This window comes from Aulostomus chinensis, chromosome 4, assembly GCF_037954235.1.
Source record: "Aulostomus chinensis isolate RoL2024-O1b breed Wild chromosome 4, RoL_Achi_v1.0, whole genome shotgun sequence".
Lineage (NCBI taxonomy): Eukaryota > Metazoa > Chordata > Actinopteri > Syngnathiformes > Aulostomidae > Aulostomus > Aulostomus chinensis.
Window position 1 is genome coordinate 1,718,973 of NC_141323.1, and position 22,698 is coordinate 1,741,670.

At 40.5% G+C, this 22,698-nt stretch overlaps 1 protein-coding gene across 3 annotated transcripts in view; it reads right to left on the reverse strand.

Annotated features, from left to right (window-relative positions):
- Positions 1–12,052: 12,052 nt before the first annotated feature.
- The window catches only part of LOC147262267 (anoctamin-4-like), a 57,645-nt gene continuing 46,999 nt past the window's right edge, over positions 12,053–22,698 (reverse strand). For all 3 annotated transcript variants that reach the window (XM_086200994.1, XM_086200995.1, XM_086200996.1), the window contains 12 exons: positions 22,527–22,691; positions 22,265–22,301; positions 21,011–21,122; positions 20,633–20,690; positions 19,519–19,616; positions 19,143–19,285; positions 17,510–17,662; positions 17,283–17,430; positions 17,052–17,171; positions 15,513–15,618; positions 14,366–14,566; positions 12,053–12,541 (listed from right to left, as the gene is read on the reverse strand). In XM_086200994.1, coding sequence (XP_086057120.1) covers positions 14,378–14,566; positions 15,513–15,618; positions 17,052–17,171; positions 17,283–17,430; positions 17,510–17,662; positions 19,143–19,285; positions 19,519–19,616; positions 20,633–20,690; positions 21,011–21,122; positions 22,265–22,301; positions 22,527–22,691 — 1,329 coding nt within the window. In that variant the 3' untranslated portion in view covers positions 12,053–12,541; positions 14,366–14,377. The remainder of the gene's footprint in view (positions 12,542–14,365; positions 14,567–15,512; positions 15,619–17,051; positions 17,172–17,282; positions 17,431–17,509; positions 17,663–19,142; positions 19,286–19,518; positions 19,617–20,632; positions 20,691–21,010; positions 21,123–22,264; positions 22,302–22,526; positions 22,692–22,698) is intronic.

A 22,698-nucleotide genomic window follows, 5' to 3' on the forward strand; every position in this document is an offset into this window, starting at 1 on the left:
GATAACAGTCACAACCCAGAGATTCTTCTGTGATGTCGTGTACTGAGACTCAGCAGGCTGTGTTCTCACGAGGGGCAGAATTCAAAACTTGATCCTGAGTTGAGATGTGATCCTTGCCCACATCTGTGCCACAATTCTTAACATAGGGAACAGCACGAGCCCTCTTGTAAAGTTTTGCTCTGTGCCTCCTGCACAGAGCATCAGGATCCGTCCTGGACAATATGCAGCAAACTCTCCTGTGGTAGGAGAATTCAGGGTCATGGGTTGGCCTCCGGATCTTGTTCTGCCTGGCACCCCAGTTCAGGCCACGCCTGGCAAAATAATTATTTTCCTATGAAACATTGGCACTCGGGGCAGGAGTTGGCCTCCAGATCCTGTCCTCCCTGGCGCTGCAGTTGATGGTGCGCCGATGTATCCCACAGAGAACACTGTGATCCTTGCCCACATCGGTGCCACAATTTTTCACATAGGGAACAGCATGAGCCCTCTTTTAAAGTTTTGCTATGTGCTTCCTGCACAGAGCATCAGGATCTGTCCTGGACATTATGCGGCAAACTGTCCTGTGGTAGGAGAATTCAGTGTCATGGGTTGGCCTCCGGATCTTGTTCTGCCTGGCACCCCAGTTCAGGCCACGCCTGGCAAAATAATTATTCTCCAATGAAACATTGGCGCTCGGGGCAGGAGTTGGCCTCCAGATCCTGTTCTCCCTGGCACCGTAGTTGCTGCTGTGCTGGGCAAAGAGGTTATTGGGAGCATAGTCGGTGATTGATGGCTCCCATATCATGTCCATCACTTCATCACTTGCGCTGTAGTACCTCTGAAGCTGGGATTGGACCAAATACCTCGCAAAGGAAGCCATGATGGTGCTTCAGCAGTCTCTGCTGTTGCTGAATCGTCTTTCACTTGTTCTCTGTTTTGTCTGGTCCCAACTTGCTCTCACGTTCCTAGATGTATTCTTTCTTTCTCTATACGTTCTTTCACAAAGACTAAATTCAGCCAAGTCTTCTGCTATCATATCAAGATAACAGTCACAACCCAGACAGTCTTCTGTTATCTCGTGTACTGAGACTCAGCAGGCTGTGTTCTCATGAGGGGCAGAATTAAAAACTTGATCCTGAGTTGAGAATTACAACATTACCATTTTATGTGCACATTTTTATACAGTACAGGCCAAGAAAAGCCTTTTTTTTGTATTCAGCTTTTTAATGATGCTATCTTGTGTTGATGGGTAATTATCTGATTGTTGTGATTGTAGATTAATATATTGGGCTATTTCAACATGTTCAAGTTCATTTTCCCTACAGGGGCATGGGTGCATGTAAGGATATTTTGCCACCAATAAAGAATCCAAAAGAATATCACAAATGTGTTTTGGAACAAAATACGTTTCTGCAGTAGACTTTGATGAAACATTTGAAGTTAGATTTCCGTGGGCAACATTGTGTTTGAGGAAACCAGGCCGATGTTGTAACGGTCACAGGGAAACTCATTTGCTTTTCTCCTGCCAGTTGAACCCACTTTGCCTGATGACACACTCATTCACATCAGGGAAGAGCAGTTTCAAGTTTGTTTTGAATATTCCATTGTGGATGCATATGAGTTTGGATAAAAAGTCCCTCGTCAAAAGTGGGAGTCAAATCGACACCTCCAGGAGAGACTGAACACAGCGCCTTAGACCACTTGGCCATCCTGAGAGCCATTTGACAATGCAGACTGCAATATGAAATGAATTAATTCATTGGCAAAGTAGAATTGTTCCCAAAGGCACTACCGGTTCCTTAGTTGTTGCATTTATTGTTATCCCAGCGGCTATGGGCAAGAGGCGGGGTACACCCTGGACAGGTCGCCAGTCTATGGCCAACACAATTAGACAGACAACCACTCACAGTCATACCTACAGTCAGTTTAGTGTATCCACTTAGCCTAGTCCCCAATTGCATGTCTTTGGATGGTGGGAAGAAGCTGTCCATTGATTGGCGGTTGTTGTAAGCTGAGAAAGACACAAGACACATCCAATCCATACTCTTTATGAAGTGTGTGCTGAAGATTCATTATTGTTTTATACTGGTTTTGGATCGTTGAAAGAAATATGCTGTTATGCATTCTGTTCAGCAAGATAATCTATGCAAATGAATTTTATTATTCGAAGGGGTTTAATGCAATGGCTAGAGGTCCAACTAAAGTTATCCTGTGCATGAATTACACCAAGGACAGATGATGTCAATGTCACCACAACAAGCATCATTTCTTTTGTTTTTCCATGGAATGTCAACAACAACCCCTATAGCCTTGTTTAGCCTCTTGTCAACTGTCATATCTAAGATGCATAAAAAGCTTTAAAACCATATTTATTGATGCATTTTATGCAGTAGGACTAAACATTCAAATATCTTATGCTGGTGTGAACCTTGCGTCTTATTTGAGGCATTTAATAAAAAACCCATCAATAAACCTTTAAGATATGGAAACCGGATGTTAAACAATGCTTTCTTATTTCTGGGTATAAGGATTCATTCTTTAACCCCCCCCCCCCCCCCCCCAGTTCTATGAGATCACTAACAGTATGTATGTTACTATGTTACTATAAATGTGAGTAGATTTTGAAATGAGTGGTTCAGCGGAACAGAACCCATACAGTATGTAACTGAGCTCGCAATAAGTTTCTATTTTTAGTAGCTGCCAACATGTTGCACCAATTAAATTATAGAAACCCTCATTAATCAAGTAAGTAGACAAGAGGACATTTTCACTGCAGAAACATTCATTTAAAAAAAAAACAACTAAAACTCATCCTTTCAGTGCAGACGTCAACACAAATATGGATGACAAATCCATACTAGTCATTGTTTGCAAACATGAAATTGAAGGTTGCATGAAAGTCACAGAATGACTGCAATTAACACCCTTCGGGAAACAAGTATGTGTTCTGTGCCATTATTTTGTATGTTCATGAGACAAAATAAGGAGAAAGGACACAGAAAGAAGAAATGGACATGAGGCGGACAGACTGAGAGGGTGAAAATACAGGGAGGAAATTAGAGATGGACTTGTCAGCTGTGTCACCCTGGCAACCACAGCCAGGAAACAGCAGGAGGCTTTTTTCCCCAGGGTGTGTTTGGTTTGTTTTGTTGTATATTTTCTGGCATTTGTAGGAATGATCCAGGATGTGACACCAAGGCCTTACTGTCTAATGTCTGTGTGTACAAACAATCTGGCAGGCACAAGCACAGCTTGTTATCTGAAATACAGTGCCAAGCACCTGACTTGACTTTTAAAGGAGGTGGGCTTCTGGCATGAAAGTGATTGATCTAATCTACCAGCCACATGGCTAACAAGTTGTAATTTCTTCTGTCAGCTCTCTTTGAGCATCAAAATATTCAATATGAGACAGGATTTACTAGAGAAATTTCACCTGACCATAGAAATATCTGATTAATGAGACAGGGGATTGCAGTCTGGAGACTGGAAATGATTACTTCTTTTTCTAATATAATAACACTCAGCAAACCACAGCTGAGACAAGTGGGACAAATGTAAGTTCAAATAAAGTCAAGTCAATTTGTGTAGCGTCAAATCAGAACAAACGTTATCTCATTACATTTTACAAGTAGATCAGGTCTAGCACCACACTTCTTCAATTTACACCCAACAAGAGCAACACCCATGAGCAAGCACATCCTGTAACAGCAGCGACAAAAACCTTTGAGCAGATCCAGGCTCAATGGGAACGGCCATTTGCTTTGACTGCTTGGGGGGAAAGAGAGCGGGCAGAGACAAAGACAGATAATGGAGGAAGACAGATACAGTAGGATAGAGGGGGCAGAGATAAAGAGAGAGAGAGGGGAAGAGAATGATGGACAGATGGGAATGTGAACAGGTGATGCTAAGGGTGGCAGCTTGAGCCTCCTCCAGCAGCAGCACCAGTCAGAGATCTGGGAAGTGAGGAAGGCTCCGCAGAAGAAGACATTAGTAACACGTATGAGTATAGGAGGACAGAGAGGAGGAGAGAGAAGTCCAGTGTACCATGGTAGATCCCCCAGCAGTCTTAGCCTATCGCAGCATATGTAAGAGCTCGCCTAAGCCAGCACTAATTATAAGCCGAAGTCTGCTCTTAAATATAGAGAAGGTGTCTGCATCCCGGACTGAAACTGGGAGACGATTCCACAGGGAGCCTGATAGCTGAAGGCTCTGGCTCCGGTCTACTTTTAGAGACTCAAGAAACCACAAGTCATCTTGGTCCAGCTGGAGAGTCTTTCTGGACTTATTAGTACAGCCAGATAGGAGGGCATTGCAGTAATCCAGCCTGGAAGTGACAAAAGTGACTAGTTTTTCTGCATCTTTTTGAGACAGGATGACTTGGGGGGATGACTTGGAGATTGACAGGCGGATTGAGGCGCCATTCACGTTCGTTGTGGTAAAGATGGCGGTAAGCCAAAAGACAAAGCTCTCCATCAATCTACGCTCCAACCCTCACCTATGGTCACGAGCTTTGGGTAATCACTGAAAGAAAATCACAAATGCAAGCGAAAGGAGTTTCCTACACAGGGTGGCTGGGCTCTCCCTTAGAGATAATGTAAAACTTGGTCATTCGAGAGGGATTCAGATTCGAGTCGCTGTTGCTCCATGTCGAGAGGAGTCAGTTGAGGTGGTTCAGGTATCTGGTGAGGATGCCTCCTAGACACCTCCCTTGGGAGGTTTATGTGCATATCCAACCGGGAGGAGGCCTCGGGACCGATCCAGGACTACGCTGGAGGGATTAAATCTCTCAGCTGGCCTGGGAACGCCTCAGGATACCCCTGGAAGAGCTGGTGGAAGTGGCTTGGGAGAGGGCGGTCCTTTCTGAAGCTGCTGCCCCCACGACCCAAACCGAGATAAGTAGAGGACAACGAGATGAGAGGAGTTTTGCAATTTTTCATGAGCGTTTATTATTTTACAGTGCAGACTGAACTTGCTCCAGCCTTGCTCCAGTTCCAGCTCTTAGCCAAATATGACATTGGCCATGGTGACACAAGCAATCTCATCACAGGTAATTCTAGGTTCCTACCAGGCTTATCTCCCAAATAGACATTTATGGGTATCATGCCATTTCCTTATTTTACTTTGTCATTTGGCATGATGTGATGGTGCATTTTTTGTTATCCGCAGTATGTGCCAATTAATGCCAATTAGTTATTTTAGGGAGACATCAGGGATTTCCACATTTTCACATCAATTATCTTTGTCATAACCTATAACTTGATCTTTTCCTAAACTTAATGTGTTTTTTTGTGATTAAACCTGACCAGACTTTAACCCAAGTGCTGTCATAGGTTCATTAAAAGTTAGAGTATCAGTTGTAAAGAAAAAGAATTTCTAAACTTATATTTCATTGCTGTGATTGCTGTTCCATCCAACATTTAGCATTGGGCGGGCCACCTTTGGGCTGCATCGGCTTTGCTCTCAGGATCCCTAATTAGAAGACACATGTAGTACCCTGGTGCCAAAACTCACTTCTGGCTTTGAGTGTCACCAGTATGAATCTTATACTTCTTCCAAAATCGAAACTTGTGCAATTTGTGAGACTTTTGTTAAACAATGAAACTGTTAAATTATGACAAAAGAAGATTCTGCTACACAACAGAAACACAATTTAAAGTACTTTTCGGTTGTCAGATTAGATTGTTTGTGAGTACTTTGTTGCCAAGTTGGAAAGAATAGTCACCAAAGACACCAATGTGCAGGTACATGGCAGGCCATCTGTAAACAGTAGATTCTACAGGGCATCAAATGAGGTGAAAAACAACAACAACAACAACAAAATGATATGTCAGCCACATTTCCTTAAAAGTGGCATGTTATTTATATGCTATCCAGTGAGATCACATTGTTCATACAGTAACATGGTAACACATTCGCATGGTTAATATTTGAGTATTGAACAGATTATGAAAGGTTTGCACCACTTGACCTTTGGCCACCAAATATTTCCAGGTCATCCTCGATTTTGTTAAGAAAATTACTCAAGGCACTCCTGAGATATTCCGTTCATGTGATGGTGACCTTGACCTTTAACTGCCCCAAATCTTTTTTTTTTTTCTCCCTTCATTCTTTAAAATCTGCTGGGCATTTATGGAAAATTTGGTGAAAATTCTTTCAAGGCATTCACAAGATATGCCATTAATATGAGGTGAAAGTGACTTTATCCTTTGCTCTTTGACCACAAGAATCTTTTCAGTTCATCATCTAGTCCCATTGGATAGTTGAGCCAAATGTGAAGAAATTCCCTCAAGGTGTGCCAGAGTGGAAACAAAGAATGTGATGTACGTTCAATCCAGAAGCTTGATTCCTCTGACCAACAGCTTCACCTTGCAGAGGAATGAAAACAACATGAACATTGCATGTGGTCTTATGGGTGGAAAAATCTGTTTGTTTTATCAGGTTGGACAACATTATGACTCCGGTTATAATAGAAAAACACAACATAAAGCATATTACAAAGGCTTTCTGGCTGAAAGCCTTCAAGGCAAACATCTTTAATGTCCTGTTCTTTACACCACCAGTATTTTTCGCAGACATGTTCCATTTTACTGGATTCATTTTCAGTGTTTTAACTACAGGATTGTGAATAAAAATCAGTTGTACATTATTTTAATGATTAATGAAACTGACAATCTACAACATTACATTACTTTATTTTAAACTGTGTTCCTTTTTTAGTTTCTTTCATTTTATTCGCCCTGAGGGCTGTGTGATCATGCATAGAGGTGAAAAAATTAGATCTTTTTTTTGAAAATACGCACTGTTCCTTTGGTTTGCAGCCATTATTATCAGTGTCCTCTGAAGGTTGTGGTAGAAAATCTTAGAAAAGAGTGATTATTGTTATCAGAGTGTTTGACATTTTAATTTTTCTCATTTTGATCCATTTCATTTCATATATACGGTATACATAGTAACAATGTCATCGGATCTTCAAGAGTGACTGATGTGGGTTTCTTGAGGGAGCTAATGATGGACTTATTCAATATTAAAGGCTGTATTACCAATAGAACAGATTTTTTACAACACTTCTGGAATGCTAAGAAGATAGAAAAAAAATTGGGGAAGTTGGCTTTAATATTAATCCTGCCTTGATGATCGCTTCAGATTGATGCCACACATAGATCTGCCTTACTCTCCAGTACCAGCAGGGACTATCTTGAACTAGTCTGACCTAATTCTTCCTTTTTCCTTTGTCCCTCCAAATGGAAAGCAAAAAAAAAAAAAAAGCAGGAAGACGAATATAGAGAGCCCCTCCTCCCAGCAGATTGAAGTATCCCTGCAGGAGGTTAGTAGTCCACCCCAAATATTTGATGGAATTTACTCACATTTACTGAAAACTGCCATCTGTATAGTTTGATTTTAAAATACATCTGAAGAATCCCAGCAGGCATTTTGACCTCCGTAGCCGAGCTAGTTTGACCAGCTTCTTCTATTTCTTTCCTCGTCTTTCCCTGTTGGAGCCATGTAGACAACACCGACGAAGAAAAAGGATGGTGGGATTAAGAGTCATCCCGGATCTCTGATCATTATTTAGGTGCAAACTGTTCTTTGACACCATGTAATGTTTTCAGCATAGCTACCACCTGCCAGGCATTGTTTGCTGTATGGGTCACTTTAAAGGACTCTTCATATGAAATTGACATGTTTGTTTGCTGCTGCTGAAGAGTTTATACTACCTCAAAATCTAAAAAATGTTATGTTCACTTACAAGTGGCCATGAATGCTCATGCAGTATTTAGCTAGCAGTGATACTTTCTTTTCTTGGGGACCTTATTAGACTCCAAATTTGTCTTAAGTCACAGTAATGCATCCATAATGTCTTCTGTTTCACCACTGCTGGTAATTTAAGTGATAAGAGGAGTATGACAGTTATGAGTTTGTTTGTTTATTGCTATTTTGGTATTTGGTACCTTATTTTGGTTATCATTGTATGCTACATAGTTGTGCAGCTTATTGCAGTCACCCAAACAAAAACTTTAAAATCACAGTTTTTCTGAAATAAATACATTTCTATTCTGCAGGGTCAAACACTTTTCATAAAAAAATAATTAATTTGAAAAAGTGTGCTTGTACTGTAGAGAAATTGACAGAAATATCCTGTTCTCAGTTACAAACAGTGCACATGATGCTGAGGTATCTCGATTATTGACTAAAAAAACTGCCAGAATATTTTCTTTTTTCTATAAACCAGTAACTCTCATTAATTCCAACAGACAGAGCAGATTTTTTTTCAATGAAAATCTTTCTCGTTAATTCAGGAAATGGAGCAAAACATCTCATTAATGAAGGGAGAACAGAGAATTTGATATGTCTCGGGTGAATTCAATACACTTCTGCTACTTATCTTATAAAATTATGTTCTTCCTACTCCCACAATTTTTTATTCCTTCTGTTACTATGCTCTGCTACAAAAGGAAAGCAATGAAGAGGTTTTTTTTTTTTTCATGGTTCTATATTGAAAAAACATACAGGCACCATCAGTTTCCAGCAGTTGCAAATTGAGTCTCTATTCCCACTCACTGTGTTCTGCTGCACCTCAGATCAGCCTCACTGATGTCACCCAGGGCTGAGCTGCCATGGAACGGGATATGATGAAATGTCAGATATTATCTCCTGACGGCCTTATGTAACTCCTGAGCGTGTGTCAGGGATAATCCTCTTATAGGGAGGAAGAGTCATTTTAACAGGAAACAAAACACAGTTTGCCTTCCCTGTCCTCTACTTTTAATAATCAAAATGGAAGTTGTATGAATGCCACGGCGTCAGAGTAATAGTAATCCACGGAGGAGGCCAAGCCACGGCTCTCTAATCTATGATTATTTCTGTTAGATATGATAGACATTCGATGAGCAGATGTGTTTGGGGTATTAAAAAACATCTGCAGGAATGTCCAACACAACCCCAGAGGCATTGTTTGGTCTGAAATATCAAAAGATGTATGGCTTATACCTTGAAATTACATAAATATGGCATTACGGATCTTTTTTGTCAGTGGGCAAGCTCACAAAAATGTTTCATCAAACATTGTATGGCCCTATAAGGTCAATCTCTCTGCTTATCGGTGTTGAGCATGACAAGCTGATCAGCCTTGAGACCAGCTGCACAGGGAAAGAAGTGTTTGATCAAATCTGTTTACATGTACACATAGATGAGGAACAGATGGGCAACATAATCAACTAATTTCCTCACTTTATCCCCTGTAATGAATTTCAAAGAAGAAAATTGTCAGGTTCAACTTAGCGATATAACATGTAAAATCTGTGTTCTACCCACTCAGCAATCTTTGAATCTTTAGATTTGTGTATTTGTGCATCTTGGCCTGAGCAATGTCTTCAGGAAAGTTGCTTATTCTGCTGCTGAAGTAGAACTAAGCTCTCTGACTCCCTCTAATGGTTTGGTAGATAATTACTGATTTGATTCTCCAGCCCATAGGAAGATGGGAGCTAAAGCTACCAGTATGCTGAGCTTCAGCTATGTTTGAATCTACAAATACAGCATTAATGCAGGCTTAATATTTGTCCTCAGAATTTAATGAATGGGAGAAAAAAGGGAAAAAAATGCCAATTCAAATGATATTCTTGTTTTTTTTTAAGTATTTTCTGAGGGTAGGGGCTCTTGAACTACAAATTATACTTATAATACCTATAATACAGAGGCTGACAGATCAAACTACCTGCATATCTGAAGCACTACAGGGACAAAAATGATGCAAAATTAATAACAACACATGTATTTATGTAATGCACAATGTAGCAGAAAATGCAAAAAAAATAGCTGTTTTTCTTTTACTTTTTCATGCATGCATTTTCATTGTCGGCTAAAAAAAAATACAGAAAACAACACATATAAAGTATCTAACACCTACAGAAAAGGGAAAAGTTCATTATATAATCAATATGATATTACAGTATATTTAATAAACATGAGTACTTTTTGTTGTTTAAACTAGGATACATTTAGTGTCTTGTCCAGTGTCAGTTGGGATTGAATCCATCCATCCATCCATTTTCCACAGATTCCACAAAGGAAGATCCTCAAACCTGGAACCTTCTTGCTGTGAGGCGTCAGTGCTAACCACTGCACCACTGTTCCGCTTGGGTTTGAATCCCCCCAGTGAATTTGTCTTTTTTTTTCCCCCCTAGTGTTCCACTTTTTAGGAAAAATACCACAGTCAGCCTTACAGTGAGATCATGATTAAGTTTATAAGTGAAACTTCTTGACAGTTTTACTGCCATTTCCACATCACCTTATATCCATTCTTCCATGCATTTTCTATACCACCTATCTGGTAAGGCTCGCGGGGGAGGGGGCTGGAGCCTATTACAGCTGATACTGAATGAGAGGCAGGATACATCCAGGACAGGTTGCCCACTCATCACAGGGCATCACTTTATATATTGCTGAAAAATAATACATTCTTTATATTCTCTCTAAAAGAGTTGTTCACTTTGTAGTTCTTATAATTTGGTAGAATAATGGTGGAACAATATATAACAGACAAGTTGGAGGGACTCATAACGTCAAATTTTTCTTTGATTACTAGCAACTTGACCCTTCAATGGATAGGGTCCGATGCTGAGGCTGATGGTTAAGGAGGGTAACTCTATAATTCTCAAGGTAGTTGTGAGCACTGGAGTTACTACGCCAGGATTGCTGCTTGAATATTATTGTGAAAAAGAACTTTTTGAAAATTATTGCTGCTCAGTGGGACAAATCAACGGAGTCACTGTCAGTGCATGTTAATGAAGTCACCTAAAATGTTGAAAATTACTCTCAGTTATTGTTTGTGTGCCTCTATCAAATCAGGAAATGACCTTATCCTTGCACTTAGCAGCATCTTGAAAAACCTTAAAATATAGTTTTGTTTTAGCTCACTATTCAGAATCAGAATCATTCATTCATTCATCGTCTTCCGCTTATTCCTTACTAGTAAGGGTCGCGGGGGGGGGGGGGGGCTGGAGCCTATCCCAGCGTCTACGGGCGAGAGGCGGGGTTCACCCTGGACAGGTCGCCAGTCCATCGCAGGGCCAACACAGAGAGACGAACAATCATTCACACTCACATTCACACCTATGGTCAATTTAGAGTATCAATCAGCCTAGTCCCCAAGTGCATGTCTTTGGACTGTGGGAGGAAGCGAGAGTACCAGAGAGAACCCACGCAGGCACAGGGAGAACATGCAGACTCCACGCAGAAAGATCCCGTGCCCGAGCTGGGACTCAAACCTTGAACCTTCTTGCTGTGAGGCCACAGTGCTAACCACTGCACCACCATTGCAAATAGCAATGAAACGATCTCAAAAATAGTAATACAAACAATATAATAAAGAAAAAAATAGAAAATCAAGAAGATGAGGAGGTATCTTTTTACGTATCTAAGTTTTTACACTAGTGACTAGGATATTTGTTTTATTGCACAATTTTCTTGCTACTGTATGTTTTTTAAGTGACAGATTTACATGGTGGAGATCTACACCGTAAGAGTGCAATTATACAGTAGCTTATGAGGGAAAAATCTTTCTTGTCCTTATTACTTGTGTCCATATAAACATCTATTTTACTAACTGAAAGATGGCTGTCTTTACACACCCAGCATGATTTATTAGTGTGATGAATTTGAATTTAATTTAAAAGTTCCTTGATCATTTAACAAGGTCTGCCAATTCATGTTGCCACTGGTATGATAACCCGTGCCTGAACTCATCGCTGTGGATTATTTTTGCTTTCTTATTTGTTTTTTCATCTCTGTGGTATGTAAAGACCTTTACACTAGCAGTGACTTTAAATCAATTCTCTGTAAATGTATCATACATTATATCTTTACCTACTGAGGTATTATTATTTTTCTGTATTCCATTTGCCTTATTCTGCACTTCTTAAGGTTCAGTAGGGTTATTTAATTTAATATGAACTCCACCCCCTCCCCTACATCCGCTTGACTTGAGGACAATGATGAAGGAAGACAAGTGTCTAATTTCTTTACAATAAATAACATTTATTACTGCAGTTATCAATCTATATTCAAATGGGAAGCATTTCCAGTACAAGCCAACCGGGCACTGCCACAGTGCACCTTTTTATTGCACTATACAGCAGAGCAGATGGTCCGACATTCATTTAAATAACTTTATTTACAGTAAAGCAAACCATGAACTCCTCCAATGAGGAGAAATGTAAACAGGGTGTGTCACTCAGTACGCTCGAGAGAGAAGTTTCAGTCTCACATCGGACATCTGATTGAAATATACATTCAGGATCTGAAGACATACGCTGTTGAGAGTCCAAAGCAGTTTATACTATCTGGAAACAAAGAGTAGGCCGCAAAATGTCCAATGGACATCTGGATGTGTGCAGACACAGAGGCTCCCTGGTTCTTGTGAGACCCTACTAGATGGAGTTTATCACCTGTCCACTAGGAGGTTCTGGTTTGACATGGCAGGAGGGAGATATGAGGGTCCAGTATCATGCATGAACCCCAGCGCTTCTCTACCTCCTCTACTGTGCAGTGGAACTCAACCAACAAGCTGAAAATCAAAAACACAATGAGGTAAGGTCACATGGAGAAATATACAGCTTTACATTGAGTTTCATTTTAATATTTGTTTGTAATTTTACTTAGAGGTGCTATTGCAAATGATTCTGCAATGGGAAAAAAAGGTCAGTTGAAAAATCCAACATCTTCTAGACCTAATGTCGCAATGTAAAGCTTAAATGTTAGAGCCACGTCCTTTCTCACACAGCCAATTTAACACAAATTCTACAATACTCCTGCAAAAAATGAGCCCACTTTCACCCTGCTTTATGAAACTAAACAAAGCCGATCTAATGCGATTGTGATTTTAGATAGCGTGATGTGTTATGTAATCAGGAGCATGACGTGCAACACAAAAACGCAGGCATCTATGATGCGGTCTCTCTGGCCTACTTGCTACCTGATTAACAGCAAAAAATTCCCTATCCCCTCTACAGTACAACTACAGTACAATATTTCTGCCCTGCTGTCTAAAAGATGCACAACCACTCTGACACTGAGCCATGCCGCCCTTTACATGGTGGATGCTACTGTGTCATGAATATAACCCTCTAAAGTAAAACCTGCACTTCTATTTCTCATAGGCCAAAAAAAACTGCAAATACCCGCCGTATGGCTTTTTCCTGCAAGTTTAATTGACATTAAATCCTGGGGGGAAAGGTCTCTGCAGTAGATGTGGTTATTTATCAGCATCGATGAGACCACATATCCCAGCTGTTAGTGGTAATTTTGCCACCACCTACAGCTGACGGGTGGTCGGACGAAATGAAGGCTTGTCGCCTGGGTCAGTAACTCACTTTTTGTCAATCAGCAATCTAACATCATACAGTCTGTGCTGAGTTAGAAAAGCAGAACAACATCTTGAACTTTTTTTCTGGTATGGTAACTTTGTTCGGGATGAATAATATACTGTAATATGCTAAAAGAAAATGGAAGGCAACTCCTTGTCTGGAGGACTACAAGTGTTTGCAGAGGGAAACGGGTATTAGTTTGTTAATGAAGAGACAATTTGAATAGTGCAGATAAATAAGTTCTGCAAAAGCTGGAGAGCAAATCTTGATTGGCTACTCTCAAACCAGGCAGTTACTCCATCAAGGCCAATAGAGATCCATCCATCCATTTTCTTCTGCTTATCCTGTTAAGGGTCGTGGGGGGCTGGAGCCTAACCCAGCAGCAGGGGTTCACCCTGGACGGGTCGCCAGTCCATCGCAGGGCCAACCAATGTAAACAGACAACCACTCACACTCACAGCCACACCTACAGTCAATTTAGAGTATCAATCAGCCTCATCTCCTCTTGATGTCTTTGGGCTGTGGGAGGAAGCCGGAGTACCAGAGAGAACCTACGCAGGCACAGGGAGAACATGCAAACTCCACACAGGAAGATCCTGTGCCTGAGCTGGGGCTCAAACCCGGAACCTTCTTGCTGTGAGGCGACAGTGCTGACCACAGCACCACCAGGCCAATTGAGATGTGTAATACATATCTCACCAGATGTCTCAACCACAAGACTCTGCTTAGCAGCTAGTAAATTTCTGTTAATACATTTCTCATCCTAAATGTCTTGTAACTCTCTATACTATGGTAGCTGCTGGTAGGGAAGAGGTAGGGAAGCATTGTCAAGCACTTTTGATGCAAAAAATTCAATTCTTGCCTCATGTTTTTGTCTATCAAAGACAATATAATGAGTTAACACCCATCTGCATTTTGTTTTTACTTCTATTTGTCAGGATTAGACTTTTCAGAGAGTCTGAACAACATCTTCACTAAAGCCCACATCCACATAGATCAGGAAGAGAACCAAGTGTCTCTGGTACCAGCTGGTGCGTTCAGGGCCATTCCTTGTGATGTGCCCCGACTTTCTTTCTCTCCTTTTTCTCCTTCTGCAATCTCTCCAGCTCAGCTTCATACATCATCTCCTGGATCAGGTACTTCTCCCGGCGCATTCGGTCCCGCAGGTCCTTGGGAAGGTCAGGGATCAGGTATGCGATCAGGGTCTTGATGGCAAAGACCATGTGCTATAAAAAAAAGGAGAGAACAACAGATCCAAAAAAACAAAACCCCATACAGTTAGGAGGAACAAAACAAAGTACAATTTTCCTTGATTTTGAGGTGGAGGCTGTTGATGAATGAAAACATATTATTATTTAAAATTACTGTGCTAACGAGCTGTAAAATTTAAACAAAACCAACAAATTTTACATTATGTCTGAACGCTCTGTTTCCAAACAAAACCTAAATGGCCAACATCTTTAATATATTTCAAGACATTTTTAATATTCTGTGGTGTTTATTTCAATGTATTGGTGAGTCCCAGTCAGAGCTCCAGCTCTGCATTCACCTGGAGACTTAACTCATCCATCCATCCATTGTCTTCCACTTATTCCTACATTAAGGGTCGCGGGGGGGGGGGGGGGGGGCTGGAGCCTATCCCAGTGTCAACGGGCGAGAGGCAGGGTGTTCACCCTGGACAGGTCGCCAGTCCATCGCAGGGCCAACACACAAAGACAAACAACCATTCACACTCACAGTCACACCTACGGTCAATTTAGAGAATCAATCAGCCTCGTCCCCAAGTGCATGTCTTTGGACTGTGCGACAGTGCTGACCACTGCACCACCGTGCAGCCTGAGACTTGACTCTCAGTTTCACCTAAATCCACAAAAGATTTAAATGATACTTCACCCAAAAGTGTAATTTGTCGTTCAAGGACTCAGCATCGCAAGCATTTTCTTACCTGACGTCACCAGGAAGTCATGAAGCAGGAAAAGGGTCTTTGTGTGTTCAAGTCATAAGGAAAATTACGTTTTTTTTGGGAAAGTAATGATGCAACAGGGCTTGAGTCATTTTGGATTCATACATCACCGTCTGACAAAAATTGATAAGGACGACTCATTATCTCTATTGATGGAACAATACAGAAAGATAAAACGCCGAGCAGTCTCATTTCTCACAAACACTGACCTCAAAAACAATGATGAACGCGAGGCGGGCTGCCAGGACGTGCCAGAACTGCAGCGTGTACGAGTAGGGTTCAGCTGAATCCGGAGCCTCCCTGTAGTCACGATACCTGATAGGTCACACAGATAAGGTCAAAGGTCATCACATACTGATGATGTGGAAGAGACGTCAGGGATTCACAAACCAATAGAGAAGTCAGCCAATGCGAGTGATCTCTTCACTAATGAGACCAAAAAGAAAATTAATTAATTGTTATTTTAAGTTTGACGGAAAAAACAAGACAAGGCCAGCAAAATATACAAACAATGATGTGTCACAAATGAAATATAAAAATAGAATCTAAGTTGCATGCTTTGAATTTAAATTGTTTAACATGAATAATTACACTGATACGTAATTTGAATAGTCAGGTGTAATGAAATGTCGTTATCTATTTTGAAATATGTTCACGGGCAGTAGCCTCAAAGTGAATGAACTCTCTGGACTCCCTGTCACCTGTTAGATGCATAATAATCAGGAACAACCTTTTGGTTTGTAACTGATTAAAAAAATTAAAAAAAAAAAAAGATTTTACTGATAATAACTTTACATCTCATCGTAAATGAATATTAGTTATTGTGTGAACATTTTTCACCCATATTGTTACTGTTTTTTCAGTGAAACGTATGACAATTAATGGGACCAGGTGAACGACAAATATGCTGTCCTGTGTGAGTGCCTGACCATGATAATATTGAGGAACCTATAATGCAGCAATAATTCACATGGCACTTAAACGTATTTATTACTTTATTATCTCAGTAATGACTTCTAATAGATTACAAAATACTCTTTTATCGTATTTGCATCCAGATACATTTCTACGAAATGCAAGTTACAGTTTCCCAACAGAATTCCCAGTTCATAACTGATTTCTGCAGTAATATCAGACTCATATTACCACCAGGGTTGTTTAGAAGTACTTTGGGGGCCCCAGGCAAAGAGAAACTATGGGTGTCCCCAGCTTCCAAACTGCCTAAACCAATTTAAAATAAATATCAAACAACCGGAGTGTTTATCTATTTATGTACTTGACGCTTCCGTCATTCATATTGTCATTATCTTCGAAGATGTTCATGACATCGTCGTGTGGTGCAACAACTCTCCTTCAACCCCTACATCTGTGGTCCACTGTGCCTCAGCTCTCAGCCCCCAAGATAAAGAGAAAAACCTCATAAAAGAAGGAAAAAGATTCTTTCCATTAACTGCTGTGTCTACCTCTTGATCTGCAGTGTCTTGTTTTAAACTTTTTTTTTTTTTTTTTGCTTTATTACTTTATTTATTCTTCTTGCATGAATGTACGTACATTGTTGTAATAGGTTACACTTGTGGTACAATTTCTTGCAGCCAAAACCTGTTGTTGTTGTTAACTGAAACAAACATCAATGATTTTGTTTTTTTTAGTTCATCCAATACACAAGGGGAAACCTTATTTGTGTCTTATGTACAGAAAATAGCTTAGCCTCCACTCTATACGTTCTCTATTTGTTTTTAACTAACTACCTGCAAAACTTCACAGCTCCTCCAAACAGCTCGGAGCCATTCGTCCTTGGTTGTGATCTCTTCTCAAAGTCTGTCACGCGGAACACTGAGAGACTTGCATTTACGTAACCCATCAAACACCTGTGGAATATACAAGACATAGTTTTTACCAACAATCTAAAACTCAATAGTGACACAAAAAAGAAAGAAAACAAGAAACTAAATAAAGATCCGCTTCCCATCGTTACATACCCCTCCCCAGCTCTGCCCTGATCCGCACAAGGTCCGTACTTGTAGGCGTAAACAAGGCGAGGGATGAAGTCTGAAGTAACAGCGATGACGAAAGCATTTGTGATGACAGACAAGATGCCGATACCCTCCAGAATGTCATACCAAATCCCTGTCATATACACGCACGATTAGATGAGGGTAACATTACACAGATTGGATAAGAACTATCTGACACTGGAGAGATTTACCTATGTCTTTGGCTTGTGAGGGCAGAGGTCGTCGCCACTGCGTGACAAACTTGTAGGCATCTAACCGAATCTCAATGATGTTGTTGAGCAAAGCCAAGAGAGGAGCCAGAGGGAACGCTGCTACAAAGATGGTGGTGAAGCCAAATTGTAAAACTGGAAGAAAAAACAAGCCCCGTGAGCCTCCAATACGGGTGTGCATCATGGCTAACTTGTAAGAAGACAGTTGTGAATTCAAACATCCCGCTGACAGGGAGCAACATTGAAGTCATAAGGTCACTTTTCATTTAGCTGTTTTGCTTCCCACTAACTCCTGAGGGACGTATCTGGCTCTTAAGCTGCTACACATTCTGTTTTCGCCAGCAAGTTGCAACTTTGTTTTTTCATGGTAGGCAGGTTTGTGTTTAGCAGGGCTTTACTGAATATAGTATAAACACTGTTGTATAGTATTTGTACAGAAAAATCAATAAGCCAGAGGAGAAAAAAAGAATTAAAAACATGAAAAATTCGTATAATAAAAAAGATTAAACTTGGGTATATTTGGCTTAAAAACAAACCTGATATTAAAGGTTGGAGTGCTAACATTGCTTAGCTATTGCCAGAACAATCTCTTAAAATTTTTTTTAATGCATTAATATTATATTGTATCATATATATAATTTGTCAGGGGATAATTTCAGTATTAACCGGCTAGCACCAGCGTGTCTTGTTTCAGCTGCTGCTGTATGACCAAAGGGGCTGAAATGTTTTTATAAAGTTAGCATTGCAATGGACTCCATGACCAAAAGCAAAGGGATGTTTACATGGGATTCTGGTTTATTAACAACCTATGGCCAACAAACTTTAACAAGTCCAGCCCATTTTTTTGCAGAACAATCTCGACACCACATGTCAGTCAAAGAAGTATACAATTACCAAGCTAACATTAAGCTGTGCACAAATTACACCGGTATGCACATGACCTTACCATAACCACAACTACTGTACCTATGTTCTTCTATTTTCAGTGTGAGGACACTTAATGGCTGTAACAATCTCTGTAGTCCTGATTAAATTGAGATAAATAAAAGATTTGTAATTTAAAAGTGTGGAATCTACAATATTGTAGACATATTTTATTCCATAGAAAAAAATGTGAAATTACCTTAAGCTAGCATGACCGCAGATCATTCCAGAAATCCACAAAATCCGTAGACAAGGGAAACAAATGTTCAAGGATGCTAACTTTTTGACAGGATTTGGACTTTCATTCCTCCATACTCAAAGAGGGAACTCTTCCTCTAAAAAGGTGTGGTGGGGAAATTAAGGTGAAAGACAAACTGGTGGTGCATTTATTCTGTAACAGTGCAAGCAGGAGTCCACACAGGACACTGTACAGAAGAAATTAATTCAGGAGGCAGCTGTCTATCATTGCTTTAGTCACTAGCCAAATTTTGTGATCAGAGGTGAGTGTTGCATTGGAAATCCACAGGTAGGTACAAGTTTTACCATGATGTCATGCTAAGGAAGTTAGTATTTCTTACAAAGTACCTGAACTTTCTGGTAACACGCTTCCACCTATTGACCTGGAAGGTCAAATAGGAATAATTAGCCTATTCAGATTAGTGACACATTGTACCTTTAAGGTACAACTTACTCATTTCCAGGTATTCATCAAAGAGTCCATAGGCATTCATCGGCTGTAGGTTGTAGTCCCTCTCCCACTGTGGGAAACTGGCTTTGGCTTTCTGTCCATGTTCTCTCCTAAGCTGTCGTCGCGTCCACCAGTTGTGGATCAGCCTGCAACAGAAGATGGCAGGTACAAATGAGTCAGTAGGTACAGAAACACATTTTTCCAGTTTCATATCATGTTTATTACTCTTTTGTCAGTCCAGTATAAAGTATCACTGAATTAAGCAGGTTTTTATCAATTCAAAGTGTGAATAATTTGTTGGTCGTTCAGAAAAAAACAAAAACAAACGTGTTTTACATCCACCAAGCTTCTTGAAGTTATAAAAATGTCTAGAACTCACGGGTAGCCAAGCTCCATGAAGTTGTTCCAGGTCTGTTTTAGCACCATGATGATCCCCATCTGCATACACAGGTCGATGAGACAACCGCTGGGGTGGCACTGCAGAAACCAAGATGGAGAGGATGGATCTAATCAGATACACCGAAAATCTCACACAAAAAATTAGAGGCAATCTGCAAAACTGTAGAAAAATGTTATTAAACTCAGGTTTGAATATTTTTTAATTTTTAATGAGGTGGCTTTAAGAATGCCATTGTGAACATTTTTAACCACCTGATTCCGTTCGTAGTTGCTAGTAGCTAAGCTAACACCACTCTCTTGTTTGTGCTACATGTTGTATATTTACTGTGCACCACTTACTTCCCCTGCCCCTCTCAGATTTCTACAGTTCAGTTATCCATCAACTATTACCTACAATATCCTGATCTCCCAATTTATTTTTGGTCAGGGCCTGGAGGGTTTTGAGTGTGACAATGGAGGACAAGCTTGTTCAAGCTTGTGTTTGTGCACCGAAGATTTTATGACTCTCCAGACTGATGACTCAGCTACTCAGCTCGTGTTGTGGTAGCCTGTTACCAGTTTAGCCGAAAGGGCTGAATAGCGCTGCATAATGACAATGTGCTGCATATCCTGTAGTTATCTTACATGAACAAGTTCAGAGTTAGTACAGACCTAAATAGAACCAACATGAGGGATTAGTTGTACGCAACTCTGAGACAGATCAAGCCTTTAACTGTTTTGCAAATGTTCAAAGCCAGCAAACGCTGCTACCCCCACACATAATCATGATTCTGCATTACCAAGAAATTAAAGGCTGACTGAGCTCAACATGTCACAGGGGGAATTTGCCACCTCACTTTTAGCAGGTGTTTGAACAAGTGTGAGCACATTAACATTAAGCCCCAACAGTTGAAGTGCCAACTCAGGAGTTTTTGTCTCCTTAAAGAACTTCAATTTGAGTTATTGTCCAATAAGCATGTCCCCACACTGCTGGCAGCAACTCAGTCGAGGTGGGTTTAATGTCTGGTGGCTGGACGTACAAAAATAATGGAATGTCCAATTTGGAAATACTTGAATCTTTAATGCTTTGCTGGGAAAGCAAAACAGTCACTCACTTCTTCCAGTTTCCAGCGATTGATGAGGCGTAGATATGCACCAGGCCTGCCTGTAAATCTGTCAACCAAAGAACATAATACTTTAAAAATATTACCTGCTTTTCTGTGTGGGGCACAGCTTTTATATGCATCAGTATGAACAGAGGTTGCAATAGTCCACAAGATGTTTCAGTTGCTGTGACTATTTTGGGTCACTTTCAGAGTTCAAATTCTCAGAGTACTTTACTGTACTTTTGTTTTCTTTTGCTGAGCACACATTATTATATTTCTATACAGTAATCTTGCTTTAAAATGAAAGTAATTGTTGATGCCCGTTACTGGTGGCACATGCAGCCTCATTTCTATGAGCATGCTATCTACATGCATGTCTTTTCTCACCTTCCCAAAAAGAAGGCAATGTAGAAAGTGGAACTGTTGAGGTTGACAAACTGAAAAAGGAACATCTTGAGTGTAAAGCTGTTCTCCCACTCTGACTCTGTCCTAGGCTGCTCTGTGGTGGTAGCGAGAGAAACACATGATAGTGAGACAAACTGAAAACAAATAAACAAACAGATATTGATGCAACTATTTATTCATTGCTTAAAAATGACAGAGGGGAAAAGAATGATCACATTTGAGGCTCACATTTTAATTACGACAAGTAATAACACTGACGTGTTATTGTCTTTGACATTATTTGGGATGGGATCTCCAAAGAGTGATCGAACATTTCCCAGCGAAAACAAACAGTACTTTTGATACCATGTAGGTAATACTGGAATAGCTGACATTCCATAAACCACAGCCAATGTTACCTGAGATGGCTCTTTTGCTCATTCTAGATATCTTTATGAAAAAAATGAATGAAGTAGATGTACGGATGAAACTCTAGAGGCCCATCCCTGAGAGGAGCTCTGAAAGGGTTAATGCCCCTGGTGGACCTTTGGGGCAGGTCACCCCCACCACATTACACTCTTTGCGGATTGCAAAACAAATTCAGTAAGAGGTCCACATTACAAAAGCTATATGAAATGAACAATTTGTCACACTTCTGTAAGGCAGCTGTGAGCTCCAACTACAGTGGCAGTGTAGGGGACCGATTTTCAGAAAATAGAAGACATTATTCATTCATTCACTCATCGTCTTCTGCTTATTCCTTTCTATTAAGGGTCGCGGGGGGGGCTGGAGCCTATCCCAGCATCTACGGGGGAGAGGCGGGGTTCACCCTGGACAGGTCACCAGTCCATCGCAGGGCCAACATACAAAGACAAACAACCATTCACACTCACAGTCATACCTACAGTCAATTTAGAGTATCAATCAGCCTAGTCCCCAATTGCATGTCTTTGGACAGTGGGAAGAAGCCGGAGTACCAGAGAGAACCCACGCACGTACAGGGAGAACATGCAAACTACACACAGAAAGATCCCACGCCCGAGCCGGGACTCGATAGAAGACATAATAAAACCATTAATTCATGGCATAAATCGATGCCATGTTTGTTAGCTTCATTAACGCCATATTATTAATGAGACCAAAAACATAGCATCAACTTGGCATTTTGAGGCATCGGGACGTTTTGTACTCTTCAGTTGTTTAGTGTTTTGTGGAACATGTAGAACCTCAAGAATAGTTGATCAATTGGTTACTTACCTAAATTGGTGAGCAAGAGAGCAACCTTTTCATAGACCTAGGAAAGAAAGATGAGGAGAGAAAGCTAAGTTGATTCACTGACACTAAATAAGTTTTGAACAACTGAGTTACAGACACATTCTTAAAATTACTCAATGTTTGCTGTTTGTCCGTTAGTCTGACAAAGTCTGTTAAATCTCTACATTTCCAGATTTCAAAGGAAAGCATCTTGTATCTCTATATATTTATTTGCAATGCGAGAATTATATTCACACATGCTCACCACGTTGAGGAGCATGATGACACAAAAGTTGATGCAGACAGCTGTGCCCGTGGTCGCCACCTGAGAGTTGTTCCTGATGAGAGCCCAGCCAAAGGCAGCAAAGGTGCTGACGGTGATCACGCGGTAAATGACGATGCCAAACACAGCAGCTATCACCACCAGTATCTGTGAC